Source organism: Protomyctophum parallelum (genome assembly GCF_964188405.1).
Source record: "Protomyctophum parallelum genome assembly, chromosome: 13".
Taxonomy (NCBI): Eukaryota; Metazoa; Chordata; class Actinopteri; order Myctophiformes; family Myctophidae; genus Protomyctophum; species Protomyctophum parallelum.
In genome coordinates, this window is record NC_139708.1 from 42,878,758 (window position 1) to 42,892,059 (window position 13,302).

Consider the following 13,302-nt stretch of genomic DNA (forward strand, 5'->3'; position numbering starts at 1 on the left):
GCAGCAAGACGTCTTGCATTGGAGCAAGGTAATTGCTATAATCAGGTCTAACTCCACAGTCCATGACCACAATAAGACTTAATTTTCAAAAAGATGAACGTGGTATTTTGCAAGACTATGAAATGCATTGCAGCAATGGCATGAGTGATACCATTGCTGCAGGTGCAATTTATAGTCTGGTAAAATACCTCGTCCACATCACACATGCATACAGTACGTTGCGTTACAGTGGTGGCTGCAGGTGGTTTCATCCGTCAGGGCCCCAGTTGCAGTCATTAAGCACCAAGACTAAAAATGGTTTTATTTAGTGACCATGCGCTGATCATGAGGCCATTCATTCTAAACACAGGCCTTAACGTGTTGAGGGGAAATACATTTGTATATTTATTTCCATTTTTAATCAAATGAGATTACAATGTAATCTCACTGGCATGTGAGGATGTTCCCATTAAATGTCCGTGTTTTGCCCGAGCCAATCATTATAATCTTTTTATGATGATTTCCTGTTTTTTACTACAGTATAACAAGTGTATATTTGTACGTCTCTAAATGTTCTGATTAATTGAAAATGGTGGACCCTCTTGTAAACAAGTGTAATGCTTTGTGGTGTCATCCCACATTTAACAGTTTTTTGTATTGAGTTGTACTTGAAATGTACTGTAATTCTACAAACTGTTAATAAATACTGCAGCCTAACTGCAATCAATCAATAATTTCACTGATAATTTGTTGGCACATTGCACGTCTGTGTACAGTAAAGGAATAGTTCAGTAATGGCGAACGAAATCCTTTCCTTTGTATTATCATTGTTGCAATTTGAACATGGCATAGTGTTATATATACCGGTACACAATATTTATCTATTCCTTTAAAGCTACTAAATCCAATCCATTTTGGGGTCCGATGCCCCTAGCTCACATTCAAAAAATTTAATCTGTTGTCAACATCTTGTCAAGTGTGCCGAGAGGCTTCGCCATGTCTCCGGACTCTCTCTACTGAACAAAGTGCTCCACCTAACAATGAGAAACAGAAAACGCTGGCGCGGCTCACATGGGGAACAGATACTCCTGTGTGAGTTCCAGGTCGTCATCGTAGCCGAACCTCCTCAGCACCGTCCAGGTGGTCTCGTGTCGGCCTCTCTGGATGAAGAGCGTGTGCAGGAACAGAAACCCTGCGGTTTGCAGAGGAGATATATAGGGTCATGGGTCAGGGTCATTCACACAGGGACAAAGTGACATGAAGATAGTCAATTGACACTTTAAATATTCGAGAAAAGGCCTTGATACAAGAACACCTCATATGCAACATTGGCTATTTTCACTAAGGTAGTTTGGGTCCCAGGGAGACGTCAAACTAAAACATTTGGGAACCACTGGACATGAATAAACTGTGTGTGCGCGTGTGTGTGTGTGTGTGTGTGCGCATCTGTGCGTGCGTGCAGTGCAGACCTTTGAGTGTGAGTCCGTTGTCGTTGACTCCATCGCTCATGTTCCTCCTCACCACGTTCTTCACGTCCTCCAAGGCCTGCGGCGCCAGCGGCGTGTTGAAACACGTTCTCTACATGCACACGGAGATACGTATGGTGTAGTATGTATGTATGTATGTACACACCTATCACATACACATGCAGATACAGTATAGTACACACCTATCACGTCAATCACATAACAAACTGACAATTAATTTTGCTAAATGTCAGACAGCAACTACACAGTTCCTCGAAGTCTGTGAAGTCATATAAGGACACAGTCCTTAAACGTGAATATTTTTCGAGGTTCTTTTCAGGTCTAACCTGCCTGATAAATTCACCCTAAACTTCTCTGTTTTTTGTGTGTGAAGCAAATCAGCAGGTTATTTCACTTGTGCCACACTTCCGCAGCCAAAGCGCACAGTGCAAACCTACTTGTGCCGTAACACTCGGGGGATTTTGAAAAAAATCAAGAAGTTACCTGGAAGAAATTTAGCTCATTGTCGTTGAGGATGCCATCATTGTCCAGGTCTGACACTTTAAAGATTCGAGTCAAGGCCTTGATACAAGAAGGCTTCATCTGCAACACAGAAAACATAATGAACCATAAACTACTATGGGGATGGCTACACAAAACAGCAGGCAACTCAGAAGTTATTAAGCAATCACGTCAGAAAGAGAAAAGGGAAATTGCAGGATAGGATAGTGATAGAAATCGATAAATTCAACAAAAAGAAATGCCGTAAACAGAACGCAAAATTGATTTAGTGAGTGCTCTTGTAAAAGGAAACTCTTTAGTATTCAATACACTAAAGTGGAACCCTGGATGTCGTGCGTGGCCACAGTGGTTTATCATGATCTCATTGGCAACCGAGTTTCCTGCGCAGGATCAATAAAAAGAGTAAACAATCTGCAGGGCTCACCTCCTTCTCCTCTGGACAGTACAGGGGTCCAGTGGGGTGCAGGACAGCCTTCTGGGCGTAGTAGAAGAGCTCAGAGATGTTCTTCAGGTTTTTGGCAGAGCACTGAGAAGACAAGGAGACACGTGGTAATTAATAAGTATGAAAGTCAAAAGTTACGAGTAAAGGCCTCTCCGTATAGAAAACCAACCACACAGAGATTGTATGTGTGATTTACTTAGTAGTTTAAAGATAAAACCGAGCTATGACTGACTCAGACTTCTTCATTGAGGACCAACTAAGACAAAATGTCCTCATGTAAATTATGAATGCCATTTCTATAGCGCTTTTCCAAGTGCTCAAAGCGCTTTACAAAGGTTCATTCATTCTAAAGATTCACTATGCATCGAAATGTCTCATCTATTCCTCAATAAAGAAGTCTGAACCATTGTTCTGTGTGCTGGTTCTATCTTTAAACTACCGGTATGTTACATTGTTAACCTAGTTAGCACCAACTGTTGAAGTGTGCATAGTCAACACAAGTGTGCAATATGTCACACAGTGAAGGGGCACAGAATAGGACAAATTTGCTCTTGGGTCCGTACCAAATGAAGCTTAATTGAAGCTGCTTGAAGGTGAGATAAGGGGGGGAGAAAACAGGAGTTTTTGTGTGCAGAACTTTGTGTGCAGAACTGTGCACCAATGTGTTTTTTTCCCCCCAGCTGAAACCACAAGCGGCTATTTAGAAGTGCTGGATGGGCACTTCCAGTAGGAAGCACTCACCATGTAGGCGGAATGATCTTTCAGCTGAGAAACTGGTTGTCAGGCAAACTAAGGTGAGGGCACAAGGTGGAGTACTTGCTCTGGATGAAGGGAGGATGGACCCTCCCGTCTATATCGCTACATGAAGTTATGTTGGCAAAATAAATAAAAATCATAGCCAGTAGTATCACACTGTACTTGTATGACATTTCAACACTGTAATCACATACATGCCAATGTAATCACCTTTGGTGTTATCTCATGGGAACACTGATTGACACGTCACTGACCACAAGTCCAACGCACACGCTGCTATTGTGTGTCCATCCCCAGGCACTCACCACAATAATCAATGATACATAAATGGCAAGAGGAAATTAAGAAGAACGGTGTGTGCGTGTGCGTGTGCGTGTGTGTGTGTGTGTGTGTGTGTGTGCATACTGTGCACATGCTTTTGCGTGCATGTGTGTGTACACATGTGCTGTCTCACGTAGTCCCCATCATCTCCTACTTTTAGCCTGGTAACTAATACAACTGGGGAGCAGCGCCACCAATGAAATTGCACATGACACGGAGGGGAAACTTGAATTTGACACAGCGTCCTCCATTACACCCTTGCCTCCGAGCACACTCTCTCTCTCTCTCTCTCAGTCAGTCAGTCAGTCAGTCAGTAGGTCACGGCCTTAGAGCACAGCATTCAGTAACATAAACCATTAACCAGTCAGTCGGTGCAGTGTAAGAGGAGTCGGTACTTGCAGCAGCTTGGTGGGACCCATCTATCCTGCACGCCAGCGCTCTCTCACTGAGCTCGGTCGACGTATCGGATTGTGAGCCAACGGGGCAAGGCATCGCAAAGCCAGAGTCGTATTTCATCTGTCATTTCATCTTTCGCGAATGCTCCGTCACAAAGCCTTGCCTCCGCAAAGATGCTAGCGACCCTCGCCATCCGGGAAGTGCGTGTGTACTAGTAGGGGTGGGACGATTATGGGTACCTCACGAATCACGATACGATATCTGTGGTGATGTTGGGCTACTCGATAATGAAAATATCACGATATTAGATATATATATATGTTGCAAAATATTTCATCAACGATATATCACAATATCTGTAACTGAATATGAAAAAATAACCATAAGGCAAAAATCTGGAATTATGTATTTATTCCTAAATCTTGCAAGATGTTTTGTGTCACAAACTGGCCAATAAGTACATACAACTTGCCTCCTCCCAACAGTAAAACACTGACTGCAACTTTGAAACTTGTCCACAACTTGCCTGTCCACAATGGGTAGCCTACTACTACTAATTAATCAATATCATATTCGATATATTGCGATATTGCAGGGAGGACGATACAATATATCAGTATCGTGATAGATATATTGGCACACCCCTAGTGCGTACGTGTAGGTGTGTGTGTTTTTAAATATGGCAGCTTACCTCCACACAGGTCTCAATGTCCTGGTACTGATTCATGATGGGGAGGATGGTCTCCATGCTGCTGTGTTCCACCAGGTCCGACTTGTTCCCCACCAGGATCAATGGCACCCTGCAAGTAACACCAGTTTATTAACCCGTTAAAACAGGTTCCGTCCATCCAACGTGGGAGTCCATCATAGGGAATCCATGGCCGCTTTTTCCAGAGTAAAAGCGGCCATGTCTTCCCCGGAACCCGAGAGCTCCTATGTTGAAGGAATCCCGGGAATGATTGTGTTAAGACCCGAGGACGATTCTACAATTAATGCCTTCTAAGTTTTAAATCAGTAAAATGTTCCAAGGACCCCCAAATTGATAATGCATTTGGACCCATATTTGAAAAGGTTTTGTGCCAGGGAGGGACCCCCAGAAGAGATGATTTCTGTGAACTGTATTAAAAAAAATAATAATAATAATAATAATTAATAGCACATTTTGAGAACCACTGTTCTAAATCCTAACCTTGTTTGGCAAACCTTGGCATGGGTTTATTCTGCTTACTCCGATTTAGCAATTTGCCCTGGATATTAGCATCTGCTAAATGTCTGTATTTGTAATTGTACAGAAAATTGTTCCCCATGTCCTAATCACATGCAGGATATGACTAGCAATAGGGAGTTCCTTCCAACCGCGCCTTTAGCCTATGGCAGGCTAATGTGGTGCATCTCAGTGGCAGGACAGGTAGCAGGAGGAAGGAAGGCACTGGAGCAACTCAGACTGTTTAAGCCCTTATTTTATTCACAGGGCGACGAATCGGTCACATCCTCGTCAGGTCATCCACGACGACGACCTGACGAAGATGTGACCGATACTACTCGTTTGTCAGATCGTACAATATCCGTTTTGGGTGACTGAAGGTGTAAGACATTGTTATTGTCACACTATGCGCTGTAGTGTACAAGATATTGAGTCAATATCTGACTCTTGCATGAAACCCTGTCAAACCTGTTGCTGAAGCCATGAGCGAGAATCACATGAACTAATGGGCATGCTCTCTGTTGAGGCAGGTTTACCATTGGGACAGAACTCATAGGCGTGTGAAAAGCAGGTCAGTAGCTGCCTTAGCACGGATGGCATTCTATACCATGTAAACATAAATAGGACTCGATAAGTCTCAAGAGTTCCAGTAGGACAGCTGTCATTGATCCACGGGGAACATACACAGATGTATGTGTCGTGTACACACACACACACACACACACACACGCACAAATAACATGATATAAACACACCTGCTATCCTTGTCCGTCCTGTCATTTATGAGTGGAATCCAATGGCTTGTCACCTGTGGGAACAAGACACCACAACATAAAGCGCTGGAAGCTGGCACAGATATTCATGACCAACGCACACATGTTTTGTTTGCGTAACACATTAAGATCTGAGATTCTACAAATGCAACGCACACATGTTTTGTTTGCGTAACACATTAAGATCTGAGATTCTACAAATGCATTCTCTAATTCAGTATTTACAATTTGCAATTCAGGAATTTAGCAGACTTACAGTAAGCGAGAACAAAAACATGGAAATGCATCAAATACAAAAAAAAAAGTCATCAAGACTCATACGTAAGCTAAGAAACTAACAGTGGAATATCTATATAATGAAACAATGCATATACACTAGAGTGCTACAGTATGTCTACATAAAATGCTATCTAAGTTACATAAGTTGAGCCTTTGCATACGCCTGTAAGGTCGTCAAGGCTAGGGCAAGTGCTATGACAACGGCTATGGGCTATGGAGTCTGAAGAGGTGGGTTTTCAGACTACGGCCGAAGATTGGGAGTGAGTCTGCAGTCCTGATTGCAATGGGAAGTGCATTCCATAGTTTTGAAGCCAGAAGGGAGAAGAGTTTGTGAAGTAAACGTTGCCCCAGTGTTTTTAGTGAATGTACTTCCAGCTTCCCTACGTTGGCTGATCTGAGCGTGCGGGTGGGTTTGAAGGGTCCGATCAGACTTGCAAGATATGGGGGTGCCATACCTTTGGTTGCTTTGAAGGCCAGCATCAAAGTTTTGTACTCTGTGCAGGTAGCGACCAGGAGCCAATGGATGGAGCGGAGAAGGGGTTCAAAAATAGCAGATGCACAAGCTGGCGTTGTGGCACGAAGTGACACGCTGTGAGCTTGTAAATGTGCAATAGCAGCCAACGCATAAAATCGAAGATGACATAACGCAATAATCTAAGATGACATGTATGCCAGACAGGTCGACAATGATTCACCAAATGCAGCATGCTGCTTCATATTGTAAGTCAGACACAATGTATACTGTATTGTCAGACACACCGCAAATTAACTTTCAACATGTAGCAGGATGACCAGATTAATAACACAGGGGAAAACTAAGCTCACCTTCTCAATGGACTTCTTGTTGTTTACCGAATACACTATGCAAATAACGTTTGCCTGTAAGAGAAGAAACATACTATGTTAAGCCCGAACACTACAGTAATGCACTTTAAACACACAACACAGGCATGAGTCTTTTTGGGACCGAGGTTAAGGTTATGACGAATTCCAACCAACCTTGGATATTTCTTGATAGAGCTGATCCTCTGACTGCTCTGCCTCTGTGGGGTAAATAAGGGCACGTCAGTGGAGAATTCCTAATTACATGCATTACACTTCAAATGTAATTATCTATTCTAGAGAAATCATACTGATCCTGACAGTTTTCTGATATAGAAACATGAGGTATTTCACCTCATGTTTCTATATCAGTGGTTCTCAATATATCATGTCAAGGACCCCAAACATTATATGAAATTGGCCGCCGACCCCCATCTGAAAATATGTTGTTCCAGGGACCCGCCCAGAAGCAAAGATTTGAGTTTGTGCCACATTTTCACGATAAAAAAATAAATAGCAGACGTACAAGCTCGTAGCGGCACTCAGTATATCTGTACAATTGAATTATAAGTATACACTATAGAATGCTATCGCCATTGCTACATAATATGCTATCTAAATTACATAATTCAGCCTTTGTACACTGCAAGGTCATCGAGGCTACAGCAAGTGCTGCGGGCTAAGGTGTATTCTGAAGAGGTGGGTTTCCAGACCACGGAGGAAGATTGGGAGTGAGTCCGCAGTTCTGATTACAATGGGAAGTTCATTCCATAGTTTGGGGGCCAGAAGGGAGAAGAGTCTGGGACGTGTGGAGCGTTGTCCCGGCTGTTTTAGTGAAGGTTCGGCCAGCCTCCATGTGTTTAGATGAGTAGTTACCCGAGTAGTCTACGATGTGTGTAGGGACCCTCTCTGGGGTGACGTCAGCTGGAATGGTGATCTCTTCAGCTCGGAGGGGAACCTGGAGGACACCGAACACAGAGGGACATCAGAAGCTGACATTGTAAGAAGAATGAATGCTGCCTACACCTAAACATCGGAGGCCCTCTCCTTCTCATAGTAAAGGTTGTTAAGATACTGGGAGTGTTTTTAAAAATTTGGTGCGATGAATTTGCATTAATTTTAACAGCCATGTGCCATGAATACATGCATACATAACAATGTGATGAAGTGACAATTATTTTTTCCATGAATAAAAGCATCAAGCATAAACTATGAATGGGAAATGTGTGACGCAATTTTAGATCACACTAAGTTGAGGCCCAATAACAACATTTCGGTGAAAATAATGCATTGTTTTCCCTCTCTGCACAACATTTCAAAAGAAATCAGCACATACTATTTAACTGTGCAATCGTAGTACAGTAGACTACAGTGAGTGTGGAAATGAAAGCATTCTGTTGATCCATCCATAGTTACCTCATCAGGGAACTCCTCGCTGACCAGAGACATGATCAGGGACGTCTTCCCCACTTTGGCTGTGTAAACACACAAGACAAATCGGCATCAGTGCACACATCATTTGATTATGACCTGAAGTAATGCATATGTTTCAGACGAGAGAAGGGGACATTCTCTGACGTCTCTGGTTAATGGCTGGAGTGACAGCACAGGGCACAGATATTAAAGACCACAGTGGAGAGGGTTACATAATTATTGTGTTGCGGTGGTGGCTGAGCATCAAGGCGTTGGAGAGAATATTTTGACTGAGGCTGAGGCGGCTGTAAACAAGGAAGGTGCAAGGTGGTGGCAGGGCTGGCACTTTTTTTTTATATATATATACCCAATCCATCACATCCCACGGGGGAACTTCAGTTTTCAGCTTCACCCAGCAGTGAAGTGCTGCCCATGGCATGGGATGCACACGCAGATTAGACACACCGACGGACCGACATGTAGAAACTACGGTCGGACTGTGCTTGCGGTAAGGGTTAGGTTAGGGTTTGAGGTAGGTTGTCGGTCTAATGACGGTCGTACCCGCTGCCCACAGAGGAGCTCAGGGACACTTCGACTCATTGCTGACTGAGGGCTGGAATCGTACCCGAGACCTCCGGCGGTGAGCCCTCCATGGTGGGATCACCAACCATTCAGCTTAACTTAACGACTTCACTTTGACACAAGTAATCCATCCTAGTGTACATAATGTACATAATGCTGCAGTGGTATTGCTATGCCTCACTACCGTACATATATCTGCATTAGTAAACAACATTACCTTTCCTCTAAAATCATAAAACACAAACAGGCTAAATGTTTTGGTCTCCAACCTGAACTAGCAGTAGAATAGCATAGTAGCTGCAGTAATAGTATACAACGTAGACTAATATCCAATCATGTGCATGTTTTGAATATCGTTCTTCAACCCCTTTAGAATTAGATCTTTGACTACATGGCACTACACTCCCCTGCAGCACACACACGACTGCATGGGGGCACGTAGCATTTTGGCTGACCCGGAGCCCCCCTCACCTCACTCACCACCCAGCATCTAATGCCAAGCAGCGGAATCTGGCTATGTAGGCCACGCTGCTGTATCACCACCACAACTGATACAGTATATAAATAGTGCAGACAAACATATGCTGGAAAGAAAAAGAGCAACAAACCAGGGGGAGGGTACGGAAACAGACCAGGGGAGGAGGAGAGCAACACAGTCTTTGATGTGACAGTGACACTGCTGAACTGCATGTAACACCTCAAAGTAAACATACAGTACATCATATTTGGTGCATGACACGTAACTTCTGATTTAGCCTCGGGTGGATCAAAACTATGGTTGATGTATTTGATATTTTTATTTTACATTAAACATTTGCATATATATCATTGATACGAAAGTAAGTCAGGTTACTTCTGATTCAAAATCATAACAGTGTTGGGTCTACTGAGATCTGATCTAAGTGAATGTTGATTACCTATTTTAAGCCATTTACACTTGACATTAGCATTACATGTTACAATGAAGCTCAAAGCATGGTTTAATTGTGCCAGATGTAATAACCTGCCTACTGCCAATAATAATAAATTATGTTGAAACTGAAGCCTGAACTGATGACATTGTCTGGCGTTGTGTCGTTAACACCTTTTAAAGTACACCTGATGTTGACCAGATCAGCACCAGCTAAAGAGCGACACAGTGCAATATATATATATATATATATTTTTTTTAAATACATCAATAATAATTAGATGAGAAATCAATGTGTTGTTATAACCAAGTAAGTAGCCTATTGGACTGCACATTTCACAACTGTATGGTGGTTACACAATTGATTTCTAGAAAAGCAAAAATCTGCCCATGTGGTATGACTGTTGTGTCACTTGTGACACTATGAATGTAGTGTTTGTTTGATTGATTGATTGATTGATTGAAGTACTATTTATTAACAGTTTGCAGAATTACAGTACATTTCAAGTACAACTCAATACGTCACGTGAGCTAAACATTAGATTGTAGATGTGTTCTTTTGGGGGGGGCAAGGCAAGCCAAAGCGACATCCTTTTCTTGCTGTGCAAGAGCTAGCATCCTCGCTAACACAAGTCACTGTGAGTGTATCATCAAATCATCTATTATGTATTCCTCCACCGGTTTTAACTTACGTTCCCCTACGAGCAGTATCCTCACGTCCTTCCTCATGGCGGCGTGAACACGTCGTTTCTATTATTCTTCCTCCAACACACACACGACACGGACGGACCCCGCTTGGGTCTTATTCTTTCATCCGTCCACCGGTGCACCTCCTCTCGGCCTGCGCGCTGCGCTCCCACCGCTGTCTGTCTGGTGGGTTTAAGGACAAACGGGACGGATCGAGAGGTGGGTTTTTTTTTACTTGTTCCTTCCTTCCCCAACGTGTAAACTCTTCCTACCCGGAGCCAGTGACACTCTAATGAAAAAAAGCCCTGGCTGGTTGTTGTAATGAATGTGATGTTTTGGTTGTTGTGGGTATCTTCTTTTCCGAACTTCAACGGCGCATTTCGCAGTGGGGTTGGTTCGGTTGTTTCAAGCGCACGCCGCCTGACCTCCACCGCCGCTACGCAGAACGCACTTACGCACCCACCCGGCAGCTACTACAGCGACTCGTAAAGGACAAACTTCATCCTGTTGTTCCGTTCCGTTCCAAAAAAAAGAGGCATAACAAATAAATAAGGTACCGGTATGCATTAAGTCGCCCTCTGGCGTTAACAAAATGAACTGTGATTTCATTATTGGCTATATGAAGCGTTCCACTTGTGAGACGATTGATTGATTGATTGATTGATTGATTGATTGATTGATTGATTGATTGATTGATTGATTGATTGACATTTTTATTTCACAGTTTGTAGAATGGGTGCATTACAAACGAAAGCAGCACAAGTCAATACAAAAACTGCTACTTTTAGGACAAAACCATGAAAAGCACTAAGACGTGTTTACATCAGGGTCCTCCATTTTCAATTCATCAGAACATTTAAAGACGTACAAATATACACTTCTATGAAGAACAGGAAATCATCATCAACATCATTCGAGTGCCCTCGAGATCTGCGACATTAACCTTCCACTGGTCTCTGACTCTCTGTTGAACGTTGGGCTGCTAGCATCATAATAATAATAATAATAATTTATTTGTATAGCACCTTTCATGACATGAAATGCAGCTCAAAGTGCTTTACAGAACAATGGAGAATAAAAGAAAAGCAAGGCAATGACATTAAAAAACAAGCAGTAATGCAGTACAGTGAGGACATGAAAAATAAAAAATATAAGATCAATTAAAGGCAATGTTGTAGAAGTGGGTCTTGAGCTGAGCTTTAAAAATGTCTACAGAAGTCTAGATTAGCTATTTTCACAAGTTTTTCCTCTTTATTGACAATTTGGCCAATGGTTGAAGTTTATATAGTAGTTTTGATGACTTACGACGATGGAGTACCGGTAATGGTCTTTTTTAATTAAATGTATTATTATTTATTTTCTTTTAGGTAGGACAATTAGGTAGGCCTATATAAAGGTTCTATTCAACAAAGTTTGACATTGAATTGGCTCAGCGGTCCAGGCACCTTGGATGGTAATCCAGTCTGGCAGTGTGCCGCGGGTTCGACTCCTGACCCCGACGGCCTTCACTGCATGTCACCCCCTCATCTCTCTCCCCATTTCCTGTCAGCCTACTGTCTGTCCCGCCATAAAAAATATAAAATAAAGGCAAAAGGCACAAAAGAAAAAAAGTTTTCCAATGGCCCCAGAATTTGTACTTTTACTCCATCTTTTGTTAAACTCTGGCTAGTTGTTTCTAATTTTGAAAGTTATCTCCAGGGAGCTCACACTGTGCTGTGGTCTCGCGTCATTCCAATAAAACAATTCAGGACAAAGGTAGTCAGAGGAACAGACATAAAAAGAGACAACTAACTGTTCGCTACATGGAGGGACCCCCCCCCCCCCCCCCCTTATAATTAAGCTGGACATAGGAGCCGGAGGGCCTTGCGCCCCTCAAAAAAGATCTAACTTGTGTGAAGTGAGGGGCGTTCTTATCGTCATACATCATCATATTCCGGCCAATCACTTTTGTCCTCACATTTTTGAAGGGTGCTAGCCCCTCCTATACAGCTTTTGTCCTCATACGTCTCAAGATTTGTCATTGACAATGAGAGGGGAATTCAGGTCAGATGTCCGCTAAATCTTGTCCCCACAAGTCTCAATATTTGTCATTGACAATGGAAAGAGAAATTAGGGTTAGGGTTAGGGTTAAAAAACCAAATATGACTTAAATCAAACATCTTATTTAAACGCCATTGACATTGAAGGGAAAATGTACGTCATTAGATGTAGACGAGCAAATCTGCTAACCAATCACATCGGTGTGAGCGCTTCGCCAATATAAGGGCGCTTAAGCACTTGGCCAGAAGATATCAAAGGCAAAGCTCTATTGATTGGCCAGTATGAGATGACGCATGATGACGTACGGTGACAAGAGCGCCCCTCACTTCATACAGGTGTGATTCTTCCAGTCACTTATTAAGCCTTCAGCCAATTAAATTGTCATGAATGAATGAATGAATTAATTAATTAATTAATAGTTTATTTCGGTGCTGTACAATTACATGGTAAACTTCGCCATTTGCATTTATGTTATACAAAGAGGTAGGCTGAAGCGTTTTTCAAGCCTTTTTTTTTACTTTGTGTGTCATGTCACAAAGCTGGGCTAGGAGGCCTTCAAAAAGAAGATTGCATGAAATGCAATATGAAATAAAATTGCAATAAAAGTATTAAAAATCACACCCATGTGAAGTGAGGGGCGCTCTTATCATTATACAATACATCATCATACATCATCTCATGAACAACTGAATTTATGAGCTTGGTTGGTT

General features: G+C 42.5%; 1 protein-coding gene across 9 annotated transcripts in view; it reads right to left on the reverse strand.

Moving 5' to 3' along the window:
* Window positions 1-11,017, reverse strand: part of rhot1a (ras homolog family member T1a) — a 34,747-nt gene extending 23,730 nt beyond the window's left edge. For all 9 annotated transcript variants that reach the window (XR_014570118.1, XM_083779547.1, XM_083779543.1 and 6 more), the window contains exons 1-11: window positions 10,558-11,017; window positions 8,377-8,435; window positions 7,837-7,918; window positions 7,138-7,181; window positions 6,964-7,017; window positions 5,842-5,894; window positions 4,574-4,682; window positions 2,392-2,493; window positions 1,950-2,048; window positions 1,449-1,557; window positions 1,051-1,171 (exon numbers count right to left, since the gene is read on the reverse strand). Coding sequence is in view for 8 of the 9 variants with exons in the window: in XM_083779547.1 (XP_083635673.1) it covers window positions 1,051-1,171; window positions 1,449-1,557; window positions 1,950-2,048; window positions 2,392-2,493; window positions 4,574-4,682; window positions 5,842-5,894; window positions 6,964-7,017; window positions 7,138-7,181; window positions 7,837-7,918; window positions 8,377-8,435; window positions 10,558-10,594 (869 nt within the window). In the remaining variant the exon portion in view is untranslated. The remainder of the gene's footprint in view (window positions 1-1,050; window positions 1,172-1,448; window positions 1,558-1,949; window positions 2,049-2,391; window positions 2,494-4,573; window positions 4,683-5,841; window positions 5,895-6,963; window positions 7,018-7,137; window positions 7,182-7,836; window positions 7,919-8,376; window positions 8,436-10,557) is intronic.
* Window positions 11,018-13,302: the final 2,285 nt, after the last annotated feature.